Source organism: Armigeres subalbatus, chromosome 2 (assembly GCF_024139115.2).
Source record: "Armigeres subalbatus isolate Guangzhou_Male chromosome 2, GZ_Asu_2, whole genome shotgun sequence".
NCBI classification, from domain to species: domain Eukaryota; kingdom Metazoa; phylum Arthropoda; class Insecta; order Diptera; family Culicidae; genus Armigeres; species Armigeres subalbatus.
In genome coordinates, this window is record NC_085140.1 from 299,160,398 (window position 1) to 299,179,472 (window position 19,075).

The 19,075-nt window shown below is 43.5% G+C and overlaps 2 protein-coding genes across 2 annotated transcripts in view; one reads left to right on the forward strand and one right to left on the reverse strand.

Annotated features, from left to right (window-relative positions):
- LOC134212474 (transmembrane protein 214) overlaps positions 1 to 4,685 on the reverse strand; it is an 81,963-nt gene extending 77,278 nt beyond the window's left edge. The window contains exon 1 of the mRNA XM_062690372.1: positions 4,253 to 4,685. Within this exon, the coding sequence (XP_062546356.1) occupies positions 4,253 to 4,367 (115 nt within the window). The 5' untranslated portion in view covers positions 4,368 to 4,685. The remainder of the gene's footprint in view (positions 1 to 4,252) is intronic.
- Positions 4,686 to 5,068: 383 nt separating this feature from the next.
- LOC134216606 (DNA-binding protein RFXANK) lies at positions 5,069 to 6,056 on the forward strand. Its single transcript, XM_062695472.1, has 3 exons — positions 5,069 to 5,227; positions 5,293 to 5,580; positions 5,646 to 6,056. The coding sequence occupies exons 1-3, from the start codon at positions 5,196 to 5,198 to the stop codon at positions 5,968 to 5,970; spliced, it is 645 nt and encodes a 214-aa protein (XP_062551456.1). The 5' UTR covers positions 5,069 to 5,195; the 3' UTR covers positions 5,971 to 6,056.
- Positions 6,057 to 19,075: the final 13,019 nt, after the last annotated feature.

Genomic DNA, 19,075 nt, shown 5'->3' on the forward strand with positions numbered 1-19,075 from the left:
GGAAGTCGAGACAATTTCCAATCCGAAAATTGCCTAGACCGGCACCGGGAATCGAACCCAGCCACCCTCAGCATGGTCTTGTTTTGTAGCCGCGCGTCTTACCGCACGGCTAAGGAGGGCCCACAAGTAGGAAGTAGTCTTATTTCGGCTAAAGATACAGATTTGACATCAGAACTTGAAGATTCACATGCGTACTCTTGCCCCACCCGTCTCTGCGTACTTTTACCCCACAGTCCCAAAATTTATTCAAGTAATGGTTTTGACTCCTTGGAAAACCAACCGGATTGGTGTGCGGTACCATAAAATGCTCCATATAATAGGTTATCGAAATGGTATAATGTTCACCTGATTGAACGTATATATGGTAATGAAATACTAGTTGCGAAAACATAATTATTTTTAGCAAAGTGACCAAAAAATTATCTAACTTCATATCAGCCTTGTTGTTTATTCAAATCGTTCACAATTACACATGATAATAGTTAGTCAGAATACCTGTCAAACTGATGCAGTGCTGCTAGTTTATCTATTTTTATTACTTAAAAAATCGAAAACGTACTCTTACCCCACGCGCACTCTTGCCCCACTCTACTCTACTGCTTTTTATATAACGTTAACGAATGAAGAGTTCACGTGAAGTGAAAGAGGACACTTCGTCAATATTGAATCACTGTCCTTGCCGGGAATGAGATGTATTTTTCGTAGCATTCCCGACTCTTTCCATTTTTGTTAGAACCTGTATCGCGGTCGCAGTTATCACGAATATTTTAAAAGTCCTGGAAACGCCGCTCTCGAGTTTTTCTCGGCCTCGCAATGTGGACATGGATTTACATAGGAATAAGCCATCATTCCTATTATCAGGTTTATAATCTTAAGGTCACCTGTAATAATGTATTCAAAATCGTTCAACTTCAACAAGCTGTTCCATATCAATACGGTTCGAATTTTCCAGGCAAGTGTGGATCGAAAATCAGCACTTGCAACCGATTGTCGCCACTAGCTGAGCTACGAGTACAAGTTTCTGATTTTGAAATTTTGGTTTGATCTGGACTTTTTTTAAACCAGGTTGTTATTTGGATATTTTCCCTCCGTTATCGATACCAATTTTAATGAACACATTTTCGTCGAGGATATGTCCACTGTTTTTAATACATTGAATCAAAACTGGTACTTCATTGTAGTATGCAACAAGTATATCAGCATACTACTTTTATTGCTGACAACTCATTGGAAGTTGAGAAATATGCATTTGACGAGATATTATATTGATTTTCTTCGATATCATGCGGTTACGTCTTAAAAAGGGCGTAACTCCAAAACGGGCCCTACGATTTTTTTTCAAATTTCGTCCAGAGATGCAGTATAGCCCCAGAATTCAGATTCAGGAACCTTGTGGAACCTTTTCCTATCATGTACTTCATCTTCGACGTGTTGATGACTAGTCCAATCCGTTTAGCTTCCCTCTTTAGTTTGATGTAGGCTTCCTTCTCAAAGTTACGTACCATAATATCTATGTCGTTGGCGAAGCCAAGTTTTTTTTTATTAAAGTACGTTGTATTCGCGGCATTTCTGCAGTAGTTGGCGAGTGGCGAATGATTCGTGGTGGAGCGTTCGTCCATAAAACCCACCTGGTACTGCCCCACGAACTCTCTTGGTCCTAGTCGACGGCATAAAATTTGGGAGAGTATCTTGTAGGTGGCGTTCAGCAATATGATTGCGCGGTAGTTGCTACATTCCAGCTTATCGCCCTTTTTGTAGATGGAACACACGACACCTTCCATACACTCCTGTGGCAAAACTTCCTCCTTCCAAATCTTGGTAATGACCCAGTGCAACGCTCTAGCCAGTGTCTCGCCACCGTGTTGAAATAGCTCTCTTGATCAGTTGGTCAACCCCAGGGGCTTTGTTGTTCTTTAGCCGGCCAATCTCCTCGTGGATTTCCTGGAGATCCAGAGCCGGAAAAACTATGTCCTGAGCGCGTTCTCCAAGGTCCATCGCCATACCGCCATTTTCATCTGCCACATCGCCATTCAGGTGTTCTTCGTAGTGTTGCCGTCACCTTCGGATCACCTCATGTTCGTTCGTAAGAAGGTTCCCGTTTATGTCTTTACACATATCAGGATATGGCACGTGGCCCGGTTCAACTTCTCATAGAACTTTCGTGTGTTATTAGCGCGGTACAGTTGCTTCGTCTCTTCACGGTCTCGATCTTCCTGCTGGCGATTTTTCCTTCCGGAAAATCGAGTTTTGTCTGTTCCGCGCTCATTTATATCGTGCCTCGTTCGCCCTCGTGCGGTGTTGCAGCAATCTCGCCATGCTGCATTCTTCTCTTCCACTAACTCACATTCGCCGTCATACCGGTCGTTTCTCTGATCCAGGGGCACCGTGCTAAGTGCAGCGGTTGCGGTGCTACCAATGGCGGGTCGAATATATCACCATATCAGCCATCTTCAAGAGACGCTGCGCCTAGCTGCTCTTCCGTTGGGAGTGCCACTTCCAGCTGCTGCGCGTATCCTTGGGCTGGTCTACTGTCTTGTAGCCACCCAATGTTTAGCCGCGGCGGACGACTCCGACGCGTGTTCTACACCGTCGAGAGTTTTAAGCGCAGACATACTGCAACGAGGTAGTGGTCGGATTCAATATTCGCACTGCGGTAAGGTCATACGTTCATGATGTCGGAGAAGAATTTACCGTCGATTAGAACGTGGTCGATTTGGTTTTCCGTTTCTTGATTTGGTGATCTCCATGTGGCCTTGTGGATATTTTTGCGGGGAAAAAGGTGCCGGACCAAGCTTCGGACTACGGGAGGCTGCGAAGTTTATGCATCGTTGGTCGTTAGCATTCGATACGGTGTACCTGTGCGTTCATGTCGCCGATGACGATATTGGGACGTCAGTGGGCATCCATCGTATGTCTGCTCCAGCTGCGCGTATAACGCTTCTTTCTCGTCGTCGGGTCTCCCTTCGTGTGGGCAGTGCACGTTGATGATGCTATAATAATTAATTATTGAAGATATTATCGAAGAAACGGCCTTTTATCCTCAGCTTGCACATCCTTACGTTGATTGGCTGCCACCCAATCACGAAGTTTCGGGGATGTAATTCATCGTAGATCATCCTGTCGCAACCTGCGAAGCCTAGCGACTTGCAGTTTCATGTTCCAAGCTTGCAATGGTGATCCTTTATTCGTCGCCTAGGTCTTTTCCGATTATATCGAGTCGTATTATCTTTTATATTGCTATTATTGGTTTTACAGGCTGCTTATTGGACCTGTGCAAACCTTCTGTCTCGTCGGAGGGCCGTCGTGTCAGGTCTGTTTTGTGTCCCACCTGACACCAGGACTTGGGCTTGTGTCCACATAATTTCTGTACAAAACTTCTGTATAACAATTATTTGAATTTCATTTGCAAGTCAGAATCTTGAGTTTGAAGAATTTACGCTTCGAAAAATTTCAGAGGAATAGGTATTTTCGGAAATTTCTATCGAACATTATGACCAACGTGCGTTATGTTTAACGGGGTATATCCCCTTCGTTATTCAAAGATCAACATGACTAGGAATTCATATTTGTTTCGGCCTAGCTGCAAAGCAGTTCAGCCGGTGGTGATGGTGTTTATCATCGGAGAACAAAGCTCACATTGCATTGGTAATCGGCTAACTTATTTAGTAATGTCGACTATGTTTGTGCGAATGCAGCACAGATGATCAAGGCGATCACCAGAATTATGCCGAAAATTGAAAAAGTAGAAAAAGCAACAGCAGGAGTCTTCTAGCTTGTGTATCAACATCGATACATAAATACGGGATCACCACATGTTCATAGTGCTAAACATAGAGGAAAGCTAAGCTCAGGACCAAACGAGTAGCCAACGTTTACAGGAACATAACGTCGGATGTATATTATAGTATATTATAAGTTCAAAGCCGGTATAATCCTCATCGTTATAACCTTGACGGAGGACATTAATTGTTACTGAAGCATACACAGCATTTTGGTAGGTAAGTAGGTAATAGTTTCTGACACTGTTTTATATCTGCCTGTAGTCGCAAATCAGTCCCATCATTGCTGGATTTCCTCTCATATGAGCCAAACACGCGATTACAGGCAATATAGATAAATGAAAACAGGTTTACACCTCATAATGCTGTTATTCTTATGCAAAATTGAATACCATTAAGACACATTATGGATTAAATACTGAAATATAATCCTAATTATTAAGCCATAACAATTAGATTGACATGCTACTTACCCGCGTCGGCTATTTTGGATGTTCCGGCTTTTTCGGCAGCGGACGCTTTATTTTTGTTTCCGGCCGGCTTACGAGGTTTCTTCTGCTTGCTTACAACTTCCCATTCATCAGACATTATTGAGAATTTTAAATTTAACGAGATAACACTACAAAAACTTTTTAATTCAAATCACCGCACTGATAACACTTCAGTGGAAACGATCAAACACTTTGTCTAACAAAACTTGGGGACAATAGTTAACACAAAACCGGGGAATTGTAACGCGAACCAGAGAAACAATCTACGAAACAACTCTTACCATAATAAACTATGAGTAAATGAAGAAAATTTGCGAATATATCCGATAATCTACAACGAAGGAAAACTATTTCAAATGGCAGAGGATAGCGAAGCGACAACGATGCGACCGACAACTGGACAATGTTTTCTTCTTCCACAAAAAAGTGACCGACGGTTGTTTTGTTTTGCACAATTTTTTGACAGCTCTTGAAGCCCCAGCGGGTGACTGACTACACGCGCTAACATTAATTTACACGATTCGAACATTTTACATAATTTTTAGGTGAAATTTTATTTTACACAATCTCACATTTATCCAGATTTTAGACGTTTTTTCAGGTTTTCAGGTTCATTCAGATTGCTGAAAAAATGCCGTATGGTGATTATTTCATGACTTTATACGATTTTACGAAATTTGATGGGTTGCTTTTGCAGCAGTCCCATATGGGAGATAATATGAACATGAAAAATCTGGGTAGATTTGGGGTAGCGTGTATGGAATTTAACCGGATGTCGATGCCAAAACTTTTGGAAAGTACTGTAAATTCTCTTCCAGTCGATGTTGATATCGCTGATGTCATAAAGTGCATTGATAAGGGATTGTTTGTTTTGAAATTAATTCACTGGTATCTAAATTTTTTTTTTCGAATTCGTGTGGATAAAATGAGTTCATCTCCCTATTCCGATGAAGACAGGTAAATTTAAATGTTGCAAAATTTTTAATATAAAATTGTTTTATACTTATGTTTTTCCACCCTAGGAAAGTGGATTTCAATCCGTTGCTGCTAGCAAGTGGCAATCGTAAAAGTGCATTCCTCCCGTACAAGCCCACAAACACGGTTCTGACCAATTTGCAGCGCGGAAATACTGAGGCAAGCATCCCCAGTGAAATATGTTTGAATTTCCACGAAAAAACGGGCCAGGGTGAAATCACCGAAGAGCAGGTCCGAGGGGAGAAATCGGTCGACCTGCTGGACTCCAATCAGTTTACGCCATTGCATTGGGCCTGCTACTATGGTCAACTATCGTCGGCACAAATACTGATCACGTAAGTACCTACAGTTAGCTCAGTTTATGTATAGAATTGACGCATAATTAAAATACGATCTCAAGCTGCGGGGCGGATGTAAACCGCCAGGCAATTGATATGGTCACTCCACTGGTGCTGGCATCAGCAGGGGGACACCACGAGATAGTTCGGCTGTTGCTTCAGAAGGGGGCTAAAGTGAACCACATGGACGTGGTTGGGAATACTTCGCTGATGTATGCCGCGGCCGGTAACCATCCTCATACCTGCAACGAACTGTTGAATAAGGGTGCCAATTTCACTGACACCAATGAGGATGGTGAGACGGCCTACAGCTTGGCGGTGAAGCAACAGGCAAACCTCTCGCAAGCCGTGCTGGAAAACTACATTTCGGCATTATTGATGTCTTAGATAAATAATTGCATGTGAGGAGTATGTTGAAATTGGTACCTGGGTGTGTTTTAAATATTCTGATATAAAATGTGTATTTATAATAATTCACATTATTCAATAAGTTGTAATACTGTGAACATCCATACATATCATTTTGCGTATCTCCCATACCAGACACATTTATTTCATACTCATATTTGACGTTTTCTTCCGTTAGTCCCAGTGTTGGTAGAAGTATACTCAAATCTCAATCCTCGAGACGGTTGTAGGTCAATGCCCAGAAGACCAATCCCCAGAATCAGTTCCCAGAATCTTGTAATCTTGTAATATCAACGCACCCTCTGACCAAAGCCTATCTGCGTATGTATTTATTTAAATACCGCTGAGCGATACGTCTACCGGGCAACACGTCCGGTGTGCACTGCACTAAGATCTCCTTAGATGCAACCGGACCGAGATCTCACTTAAGGCTCCGAAGGGTCCCGTTTCGTTGTGATATGTTGCCATAAAATATAAATTTATGCACTTGCTTTTCTAATCTACGGGAATATTTAAATTTACTAATAATATTGATTATTCACGATGTATCCAAATATGTGACAAGTAAATTCATTCATCGATCAGATTAGAACGAGCTCAGTGCAATTAAAATATAAACGCAATACTTATCTGCAATTCACAGAGGATGACATTGTTGGGATTGTCCTTGAAGTAATCACGTTGTGAACACAGACTTCCTGTATTGACGGTGGTTGTTATGAATATGAATACCACTTCTGATACCGGAACTATGAGATTTTCTTCATCATTGGTCGTCTGGAAAAAGGTAGATAAAAGAATTGGGCCGCTTTCACTCGCCGGCCCGCAAAACATTAGTAAGAAATTAATCTCACTGCAAAGACAAAAATACAGTTCTAATAATTCTGCCTTATTAATGGTTATTTAACTTAACTAAAAACATATCCTCAATACTTAATAAAACGATAACTGTATATAGTAGAGTGGGGCGTAGTTGTATGGAAAAACGCAAACTTCGTCCGATCAAGTGAGATCAAGGTTTTTCTGAATCGTTTTGGGACCCCAATCAACTGTGCAAAATATGGGCTCGATTGGTTGCGACCTCGCATGCCGCATCGCGTTTCAAATTTACATGGAGATTAGTATGGGAAAACGAACTTTTTTACATTTTTGCTCTTAGCGGCTTCAATTTATCATCAATCACGTGACTCAATACGTTAGCATATAGTCTGGAAGATGCCGAAAGACTTTGCCGAAGAAGGTACGTAGCTGGAAGGTCTACAAAAAATGTTATTACGTTTCGAAAATTGATTGTTCAAACCATATGCAAGAAATCAATGTTTCTGCCAGCACTACCGGACAACCTATGGTTATCGAAGGGCAAAACCCATCTTCCTTCTAGTCATATTTTTTTTCTTTGTGAAATGATTCCGGATAGCTCCCATTAGCTCTAAATCCCTATAGGATTAATTATTTTGAAATAACACTCAGTTAAATGATTGGTCTATGTAGTTCGGCAGTGCTGGCAGAATAAACGATTTTTTGCATATGGTTTGAACACTCAATCTTCGAAGCGTTATAACTTTTTTCGTGGACGCCCCAGCAACGTGCCATCTTCAGCAAAGTTTTTCGGCATCCTTTGGGTTATACTTTAACGCAATGTGCCACTTGGTTTACGATGAACTGAAACCATTAGTTGTAGAAATGCAAAAATATAGGTTCTCCCATACTAATTTCCATACAAACTTCAAACGCGATGCGGAAAGCGAGGAAGCTACCAATCGGTCCCAAATTCTGCACAGTTGTTCAGGACCCAGAACGGCTTCGAAAAACCATTGATTTGAAAAAATGACCATGACGCCCCACTCTAGATATGTAGCTTCTATTATTGTCCATATATGCCTACTATTACATCTAGGATTCCAAATCGGATAAATTAATTCAGTTCCTAACTAAAAGCTTATCCTCAACGCTTTGGCTGTCAATAGTCTCCACAATATGAACCCTGAAAGTTATAACTTTGTTCAATCCTACATCTGTTTATATTAAACCTCAATCCTAACTGCCCCGAAACCGCTTTCAACACATAACTGTCCCGAGCACAGCCACTACATGCGACCCACAGAACCCCAATCGAGGACGGCCTACACTATACCGTTGTGAGCTTACACCCTCTCCTGGGCTGTGCGACGCTGAAAACATACTCCTAACGCTTGATGCCTAAAAAATAATAATAATTAAACTAATTACACTAAATCTTACACTTTTGATCGAACCCGGCTGACATTCGCGTTAAACGTTCCATGAGTGCTGATCACTCATGATAACGCCCCGAATCGGCGAGTAAATGCAGTTTAACGCAGAGTTTAAACCCTCTCTTGCGCTAAGTAATGCTGAAAACCTAACCTCTAGGAATTTGATTCGTAGAAACAATTCATTTCATTTATTTAGTTAACATCTAAACAGATAACACTGAATCAACAATTTGACGCCACAATGCACGGTTCGAGGCCGCATCTCTCCATCCTCGGATACGCCCCACGCTCGCCAAGTCGTTCTGCACCTGGTCTGCCCATCTCGCTCGCTGCGCTCCACGCCGTCTCGTACCTTTTTTTTTTTTTTTTTTTTTTTACAAGGGAGAATGCATTTACACACTAACCCAGTACACGTGCATTGTAGTTGCCAAACTACCACACGGAAGTGTACTGGAGTGTCGGACTCGACCATACCGGTAATACCGACTAAACTCCCTTGGGCTCCACCATCGTTTCCCCCAGGAACTACCTCGCAGTACTACTTCTGGGGGGACGGCAGTACTAAGCGTACTCACTCATTATCGCTCACACAGGCACTCGTCCCACGCGAGACTGACTTGGGTGCTCGCACCCCATTCACTCCATTTGAGTCTTACTTGGATGCTCTCCCGGACGCTCCGCTGCCATGCCTCGAGGTGTCAATAGCGGTAACTGCCTGGGCCTACAGATATTGCGCTACGACACTCTGCCTCAGCACGAGCAGATCAATCACACCACTGCCGAAGCAGACCATACGCTACCCTGCCGAAGCAGGGACACTCCCCATGCACCACATGTGCACAACTGTAGGTGTGTGGGTACAACCCACTGCTACCCTGCCGCCGAAGCAGCTTCTCCAAAGACCATTCGCTCCATGTGACCCTTTTCGGGTGCTCACTCTAACACTCCACTGCAATGCCTCGAGGTGTCGATGGGATACCTCGACTCCTGCCTCAGCATGTGCAGTCCATACTCAGACTTCTGCTGCGCTTTGAGGTGACAATAGCGGCGGAGACACGCTATGACACTCCTGCCTCAGCACAACCAGATCACTCATTCCCTGCCGCAGCAGCTCACGCGCTACCCTACCGAAGTAGGTACACTCCACAACTTATTCTAACACTCCACTGCCATGCCTCGAGGTGTCGATAGCGGTATGTGGGGACTAATCAACGATACTACGCTACGACACTCTTACCTTAGCATGTGCAGTCCATACTCAGACTTCTGCTGCGCTTCGAGGTGGCCATAGCGGCGGCGACTCGCTATGACACTCCTGCCTCAGCACAAACAGATCACTCACTCCCTGCCGAAGCAGCTCACGCACTACCCTGCCGTCTCGTACCTGCCGGATCGGAAGCGAACACCATCTTTGCAGGGTTGCTGTCCGGCATTCTTGCAACATGTCCTGCCCATCGTACCCTTCCGGCTTTAGCTACCTTCTGGATACTGGGTTCGCCGTAGAGTTGGGCGAGCTCATGGTTCATTCTTCGCCGCCACACACCGTCTTCTTGCACACCGCCAAAGATGGTCCTAAGCACCCGTCTCTCGAATACTCCGAGTGCTTGCAAGTCCTCCTCGAGCATTGTCCATGTTTCATGTCCGTAGAGGACTACCGGTCTTATTAACGTCTTGTACATGACACATTTGGTGCGGTGGCGAATCTTTTTCGACCGCAGTTTCTTCTGGAGCCCGTAGTAGGCCTGACTTCCACAGATGATGCGCCTTCGTATTTCACGACTAACATTGTTATCAGCCGTTAGCAAGGATCCAAGGTAGACGAATTCTTCGACCACCTCGAAGGTATCCCCGTCTATCGTAACACTGCTTCCCAGGCGGGCCCTGTCGTGCTCGGTTCCGCCCACAAGCATGTACTTTGTCTTTGACGCATTCACCACCAGTCCAACTTTTGTTGCTTCACGTTTCAGGCGGGTGTACAGTTCTGCCACCTTTGCAAATGTTCGGCCGACAATGTCCATGTCATCCGCGAAGCAAATAAATTGACTGGATCTGTTGAAAATCGTACCCCGGCTGTTACAGCCGGCTCTCCGCATGACACCTTCTAGCGCAATGTTGAACAACAGGCACGAAAGTCCATCACCTTGTCTTAGTCCCCGGCGCGATTCGAACGAACTGGAGTGTTCGCCTGAAATCTTCACACAGTTTTGCACACCATCCACCGTTGCTTTGATCAGTTTGATAAGCTTCCCAGGAAGCTGTTGTCGTCCATAATTTTCCATAGCTCTACGCGGTCTATACTGTCGTATGCCGCCTTGAAATCAACGAACAGATGGTGCGTTGGGACCTGGTATTCACGGCATTTTTGAAGGATTTGCCGTACAGTAAAGATCTGGTCCGTTGTCGAGCGGCCGTCAACGAAGCCGGCTTGATAACTTCCCACGAACCCATTCACTAATGGTGACAGACGACGGAAGATGATCTGGGATATCACTTTGTAGGCGGCATTAAGGATGGTGATCGCTCGAAAGTTCTCACACTCCAGCTTGTCGCCTTTCTTGTAGATGGGGCATATAACCCCTTCCTTCCACTCCTCCGGTAGCTGTTCAGTTTCCCAGATTCTGACTATCAGTTTGTGCAGGCAAGTGGCCAGCTTTTCCGGGCCCATCTTAATGAGCTTACCAGCTGCTTTATTGGTCTTTAGCTGTTAGATGGCATCCTTAGTTTCCCTCAAGGTGGGGGCTGGTTGGCTTCCATCGTCCGCTGAACTGACGTAGTCATCTCCTTCGTTGCCTTGACTTTCACTGCCTGTACTCTCAGCGCCATTCAAATGTTCCTCGTAGTGCTGCTTCCACCTTTCGATCACCACACGTTCGTCCGTCAAGATGCTCCCATCCTTATCCCGGCACATTTCAGCTCGCGCCACGAAGCCTTTGCGGGATGCGTTGAACTTTTGATAGAACTTGCGTGTTTCTTGAGAACGGCACAGCTGTTCCATCTCCTCGCACTCCGCTTCTTCCAGGCGGCGTTTCTTCTCCTGAAAAAGGCGGATCTGCTGTCTCCGCTTCCGTCTATAACGTTCCACGTTCTGCCGGGTACCTTGCTGCAGCGCGACCGCCCGCGTTGCGTCCTTCTCCTCCAGAATCTGTCTGCACTCTTCGTCGAACCAATCGTTCCGTCGACTTCGACCCATATACCCGACGTTGTTCTCCGCTGCGTCGTTAATGGCTGCTTTAACTGTATTCCAGCAGTCCTCAATAGGGGCCCCATCGAGCTCACCCTCTTCCGGCAACGCTGCCTCGAGATGCTGCGCGTATGCAGTGGCGACATCAGGTTGCTTCAGTCGCTCTAGGTCGTACCGCGGTGGTCGTCGGTACCGAACATTGTTGATGACGGATAGTTTTGGGCGCAGTTTAACCATCACCAGATAGTGGTCAGAGTCGATGTTAGCGCCACGATATGTCCTGACGTCGATAATGTCGGAGAAGTGCCGTCCATCAATCAGAACGTGGTCGATTTGTGATTCTGTCTGCAGTGGTGATCTCCAGGTGTACCGATACGGGAGGCTGTGTTGGAAGTAGGTGCTACGGATGGCCATATTCTTGGAGGCGGCGAAATCAATTAGTCGTAGGCCGTTTTCGTTCGTCAGCCGGTGAGCGCTGAACTTTCCAATAGTCGGTCTAAACTCCTCCTCTTGGCCAACCTGAGCGTTCAAATCGCCTATGATGATTTTGACGTCGTGTCTTGGGCAGCTGTCGTACTCACGTTCCAGCTGCGCGTAGAATGCGTCCTTATCATCATCAGTGCTTCCGGAGTGTGGGCTATGGACGTTGATTATGCTGAAGTTGAAGAACCGGCCTTTGATCCTCAACCTGCACATTCTTTCATTGATCGGCCACCACCCGATCACGCGCCTTTGCATATCGCCCATCACTATGAAAGCTGTTCCCAGCTCGTGTGTGTTTCCGCAGCTCTGGTAGATGGTATGATTACCTCTAAACGTTCGCACCATTGATCCCTTCCAACAAACCTCCTGCAGCGCTACGATGCCGAATCCACGGTCCTTGAGCACATCGGCGAGTATGCGTGTGCTCCCGATGAAGTTGAGAGATTTGCAGTTCCATCTAACCGAGCTTCCAATCGCTAGTCCCTTTCCGTCGCAGTGGTCTTCGCCGATGGTTCCGGTCCGTACTCTCTTGTTGATTGTTCGTTGCTTATGATTTTTAAAGGCTGGCTTGCAGGGCCTGACACCAAACCCCCTAAATTTCCGGAGACCATTCCTCCTTATTTCCGGTGGACCATGGTGCACAGTTTCACTTAGAGTCCCTCGCTGGCACTCGGACGATGATCAGCCGCCCCTAACATGGAGAACAGACGCTGTTGTGAGCCGATCCTGACATGGAGAACAGACGCTCAATAAGATTTGCACCTCCGGAGAGGAGCAAACCCCCCTTCCCTGTCAGCATACGACCATAGTTCCCACCGGGGTTGGTTACCCGATTTTCCCTAAGGTTGCTCGTATCCCGGCCAGCACCGCGGGGAGGTAGGGATAGGAGTTGCTGGGTAAGAGGCTAAGGACCGCGAGATGGGGTCTATTTTATTCCTTCAGGTACGCGAAGTACCAATGGTACGCTTTACCCAGCATTTGCCGTGCCAAATAGAAACAAATTATACTGAAATTGGTGCGTGGCAAAATAAGTTATACTATTAGCTAATTCAGTTAAACCCTGACTACCCCACATTATACTGGCCCGTTTGGAGTCATCCAGTGGCACTTGGTCTTAGCATTCGTTTTCTTTTTAAATTCTATAACAATGAATTATTGGCAGTGGCTGATTTTCTACCCGCCGCAGCCACATTCAAGCGCTATAGTATATGCGCAAAATAGCCAGCAAGAGTTAACCGCCAGAAATTTGTATGGCGAAAGACATCTAACGCGCAGGCCTGGTAGCGGGTCGCTTTTTAGTGACTTGGTCACTTTTTCCACCTCAAGTCACTAAAGTCACTTTTTCTCGCAAAAAGTCACTATTTTCAACTATTTTAAAACTATTGCTATTTTTTAATGAAGCTTTATGTATAAGTCGGATGATACTTTGTTCATGACGGAAATTAAATTACGGATCTTGGAAAAATAATCGTTCTGAAACTTCGCCAGCCATTTTCTTCGCTGCTCTTATTGGCATTTCACCAGTAGCTAATTGACCTTTCCCGTCAAAATTTTTTATTTGCTCAATCGATTCTTTATTTTATTTAAAGTCAACTTTCCGAAAGGACTCATTTTTCTTGACGCCTCTAAGTATTTTTTAAATTTAAAAGAAAATATTAAAAAAGTGCTGTTTTTCAAGATTGGGCTAACATCCGCCCGATTTTGAAAGATCAGCGGGTGAATTTTCCAGAACGGTTCACACGTGCAGCATTTTTTCAACATTTGTGTTTGATTTTTGAAATAGTTAGAGGAGAGAGGAAGTTGACCTCAAATAAGCCAAATAATCGAATGAGACAATAAACCGTGATGCAATTTTTGACGGGAAAGGATATAGATATTATTGTGGTAAGATACATCGAAAATGAGAAAAGTGGATCAAGTCTGCCCAGTCACCCCTTTTATTTAACGCCGTGTGCACGCAGCGGTGAAAAGACGCTACGTGGGCATCGGGCCTAAGCAGGAGGTCGAGCGTTCAATCCTAGGTTCGTTGTAACTGAATTTTCATAATTTGTGTTTCGTTTAATACCAAAAAGATCCGTACTGATGTTCCTCTCGCATTAAAAATTCCAAAAACTTCCGTGGCACCTATAGCAAATCTGCATCTTTCTTAAGTGTTAAGCTGATCCAGTGAACGTAATTTTCACTCATTCTCACAAGAAGAGAATGTTCATTCACGCAGATTTTTGCCTAGAAATCATTTTTCGGGGAAGAAAAACAGGTCTAAGGGGAAAGCCAGAGTAAGCGCGACGGGCGATGCGACACGACGTGACAGTGCAATTCGACAGCCTGTTGATAATGATTGTTATTCTTTTACGTGAGTCGCGTCGTGTCGCATCGCTCGTCGCGTTTACTCTGGTTTGCCCCTAATGAGTGATAGATAACCATGTTTCGCTCACTTCCAGTGGCGCAAACATTTAATTTGCTCGCAGGACTGCTCATAGTTTTGAGTTTGAGTTTTGACTGATATTTAATAAAATGTCCTTGATATAAAAAGAGAGGGCAAAAGTTAGCGTACACACACTTAAAATCAATAACACAGAGATATGTTTGCTTCACACAAAACGGACCTAATGCAGAACAACACCTAGATGAGCGACAGTTACACAGCCACAAAAATAGCTCGTGTGGTTTTATTGAAGCTTGGATTTCAATATTTTCAACAGTATTTGATTCCTCATGGAAAACGCTAAATTTTGTCTCATTGAAATTGCAGCTGAAACTGAAGGTCACTATTTGGTCACTTTTTCTGCAATTGAAAGTCACTATTTGGTCCCTTTTTTCGTCAGCTTTGGTCACTAAAGTCACTATTTTCAGCTGCATTGGTCGCTACCAGCCCTGAACGCGGGTTTTCTCAAAATAAGAAACATTTCATTAAAAACTATTTGGTACCGATTATGTAGGAAGGTGTTCGCTACCATGCCTAACAAATATTTTATTGATGAAAGTGCTTAATTTTGAGAAATCGAACCTTAGATGCCTTTCGGCATACTGATTTCAGAAAGTTAACTCCTAGTGTGCCGCTGTAAGCACGCTCAAAGCAGGCGATTCATTTACCACGCTTACCCCCATATTAGTAATATGTAGAACGAATGCTTGACTATTACTATACTAAATATAGTAAAAGACCGGAAGTAATAATTGGGTCAGCCACCACCAATCCCCAGAATCAGTTCCCAGAATGGAGTATTTCCTAGAATTCCATTTCCCAGAACGAGCAATTCTCCAGAATTATATTCCCCAGAATGCACTATTTCCCGACCAGTAGATAGTAACAGATGTATATCAGAACATGTTATTCTGTTACAGCAGTTTTTTATAACAGCGGTTGTTATAAAACATGTACCATTAATAGTTAAAATAACAAAATCTCTTCAAGTTTTAACAAAAATATTACAAAATGTGTTATTAATTGAACAAAAATATAACTCGATGTGTTACATAAAAAGTGGTGAAAATAGCTTATTCTATAACAAATTATGTTATTGAAAAGATTATGATTATTCATATAGTTGTAGGCATATTAACTTTGTCCAGCTGGTTCAACATTGAATATAGGTTCAAGTTATACTGAAGGTGGTACCTGTTTTTTTTTTCAACTCCTATCTACCAAAAATGTAGGCAATTTTGTTTCAGTAAAATAAACATAACACATTATGAGCCGATAAGGGCAATGCAGTAGTGGTAATGGATAAAGAGAACTACGACGAACAGATGACGACGAAAATCAACGGAGGACCTTATAGACATTTGAGAGTGGATCCGCTACCAGGATTAATAAGACTCACGGACAAAACAATAAAGGAGTGTAAGGCGATCATCGGAGAAGCTCGAGTGAAGACAGTAAACCCGGTTCTACCTAGGATTAAAGGACTACCAAAAATCCATAAGCCCGGCAAGGAGATGCGAGAGATAGTTTAATCACTGGGTTCCCCTACCCAAAACATAGCCAAATGGTTGGCAAAGGAGTTCCAAAGTATGCCGAAACCATTCCCCAGCAGGTCAGTCATCAACACTCAGGAGTTCGCTCAGAAGCTGTTGGAATCAGGACACATACAAGAAGAGAACATAATGGTATCATTCGACGTAGCGGCATTGTTCCCTAGCGTTCCAGTGAAAGATGCTTTGAATCTTCTAGAGGATTGGCTGCTAACACAAAGGACGGAAACAATATGGCGAGGAAAGGTGAAGATGTACCTAAATCTGGCAAGGCTATGCATGACGGAGAACTACTTCACATTTCGTGGCAACTACTACAAACAGACGAAAGGAAAGGTTCATGGCGAATCTGGAGAACAACCTACAAGAACAAGGAATACTACCCGAGAAGTGGTGGAGATACGTCGACGACATTTTCAGCATCATCAACCGAAAGGATCTACCCAGAATTTTGGAAGCGATAAACAACGTGCATAAGGACATCAAATTTACCTTCGAAGAGGAAAAAGAAGGTAAACTACCTTTCTTGGATCTACTAGTCATCAGGGAAGCAAATACAACATTGAGCCTCGAAATCTACAGGAAGCCCACAAACACCATGAGAGTCATCCCATATACATCGAACCATTCGTACCAACATAAAATAGCAGCATTTCATCACATGATCCACAGGATGCAGACGATACCCCTGAGCGAAGAAGGAAAAACGAAGTAACTACAATACATCTTGGAAACAGCGAAAATCAACAGATACCAGGAGAGGACTATACGAGCGATTATCAACAAGAAGGAAAGGACCCTACGACGAAATGGACATACAACGCTGACACCGATCGATGAAAAGAGTTTCGGCCCCATATAATAAACACATCACTAACCAGCTACGCACTCGACTAAGGAAATTCGGCATCGATCTAGTATTCTCCAGTAGAAGCAACCAACTCAAGTCTCTATTGGGTTCAACGAAGGATAAATTAAAAATGTTGAATAAGGCAGGCGTTTATAAAATAAGTTGTTCCCAATGTAAAAAAATCTATGTAGGCCAAACAAAAAGATCATTAGATATAAGATTCAAGGAACATATGGCGGAAGTGAGTAAGGCGAAAAGAGAAAACGATATAGGATTACATTACGAATTTAGATCTAAGGTAGCAGAGCATGTGTATAAGGAAAATCACCCAATTACGGCATCAAATATTAAAATCTGAAGAAATGTCTCTTCCCCATGGAAACTCGATCTACCGACTGGTACAAACAGCGCTGTTGAATAAGGGTCAGAGAAACGGCAGCTCTTGGCTCTTCAAGTTTCTACCTAAGCAATAAAGTAATTAACTGTATAGGTAAATAAAGTAGGCAAATAAGATTAGATTAGGTACCTAGCGTAGTATAAATAGTGTAAGTTGCGATTGTTTTCTTCAAGTCGAGTCAAGTACGAGACACTGAAGACGACCACACAGTTGTGGTCGAAATACGTATCTGCAAAGATATCGAAAATAATTGGTGGAATTAAATGGAGAGTACTTAATTCGTCTTAGACGGTTGAATACATTCCACTAAAAGAGCTTAATATATTTTTCTGATAACACATTATGTTATAATCACGTTATGACAATCATGGAATTTTCTTTCCTCCATCTTTGACAAAGAATTTATAACAACATTATTGCAAGTTTTGTTGTTTGTAACACATATTGATATAATTTTGTTATGACTAACTGGTCGGGTTCCCTGAAAAAAAATTCCAGAATAACCCATTCCCCAGAAACCAAGATTGACCCGTTCCCCAGAAAAAGAAATCAGTCTAAAAAAATATGTTTGATTTTAATATTTTTGCTGTTATTTCTATAAACTAAAAATACTAAATACTATATTTCTATAAATAAAAATACTTCTTTTGAAGCACGCATTTGCCCGGAACAAGGCATTCTTTTAAAGTACGCATTTGCCGGAATAAAGCAAAAAAAGCATATCTGCCGTAATCTTAAAATGACGTATACACAATTTTTCAAATGGTGCTGACGAGTAGTACTCATCAAGTTCTTTACAGGAAAATGGAAAATTTGTATGTTGTAATTTGGCGCATACGTTTCTTTTTTAGATTACGGCATACGTGGTCCCTACTTTAGCATGCTTCTTCTTCTTATTATTATTGGCATTACATCCCCCACTGGGGCATTGCCACCTCTCAGCTTCAGTTCCACAGTTATTAACTGCGAGGTTTCTAAGCCAAATTATCTACCTGGATACCTGGTTGGCTGCAACGTTGATACATCTATGGCTGGCGTAGCGCTCCATAATCGTCGGTCTTGAGCAATGTTCCTCCAGTTTCCACGAACTTTTAGGGTCCCCAGGTCCGATTCCACCGCGTGCAGCCCTCGTGTTCGTGGTCTTCCATTTTGTCGCCAGCCTCTATCCGGTTGTCTGTTGAATATTGTTTTCGCTATTCTTTCTTCCGGCATTCGCACTAAGTGACCAGCCCACTGAAGTCTGCCGTATTTTATACGATTTACTATATTTTCTTCTACAGTTCTACAGCTCTTCTTATACAGCTCATGATTCATGCGTCTGCGCCACACACCATTTTCTAGTTTCCCTCTGAGTATTGTACGCAGCAGTTTTTGCTCGAAAACCCCGAAAGCTCTCCGGACCGCCTCTTTTAACGTCCATGCTTCATGTCCATAAAGGGACACTGGTAGAATCAGAGTTTTATATAGAGCAAATTTCGTTTCCGTCTGCATGTTTGCGGGATCTAAGCTGATTACGTATTCCACAGAAGGCAACATTCGCAGCAGCAAAACGCCTTTTTACTTCGGGTAGCGTCATTGTCACATGTCACAAGTATTCCAAGGTAAACAAATTCTTCAACAACTTCAAGCACTACCTCTGCACCAACACCACTAGGTCTTCCTCTATGTCTATCTGCCACCATGTACTTTGTCTTGGTAGAGTTAATGGTTAAGCCTATCCTCGCCGTCTCCCTTTTCAGTGGGACTACTGCTCTGCGATCGATGTCGTCCGCAAAGCCCAGAAGCATATGCGACCATGTGATGAAGTGCCGCTCCTCTGCACGCCAGATCTCCAAATAGCGCCCTTGAGTGCAATGTTGAATAATAAATTAGAATGATCATCACTTACTTACTTACTTACTTACGGATCCTGTACACCTCCGGTGGTGCAAAGGGCCGACTTGAAAGATCTCCATCCTGAGCGT

What these genes read in the sequence shown, in the direction of transcription:
- LOC134216606 (XM_062695472.1), top strand. Translation starts at nt 5,196, where the DNA reads ATGAGTTCATCTCCCTATTCCGATGAAGACAG. An exon ending in CCCTATTCCGATGAAGACAG is followed by an intron (nt 5,228 to 5,292) that starts GTAAATTTAAAT and finishes TTTCCACCCTAG; the next exon opens with GAAAGTGGATTTCAATCCGT. An exon ending in TCGGCACAAATACTGATCAC is followed by an intron (nt 5,581 to 5,645) that starts GTAAGTACCTAC and finishes TACGATCTCAAG; the next exon opens with CTGCGGGGCGGATGTAAACC.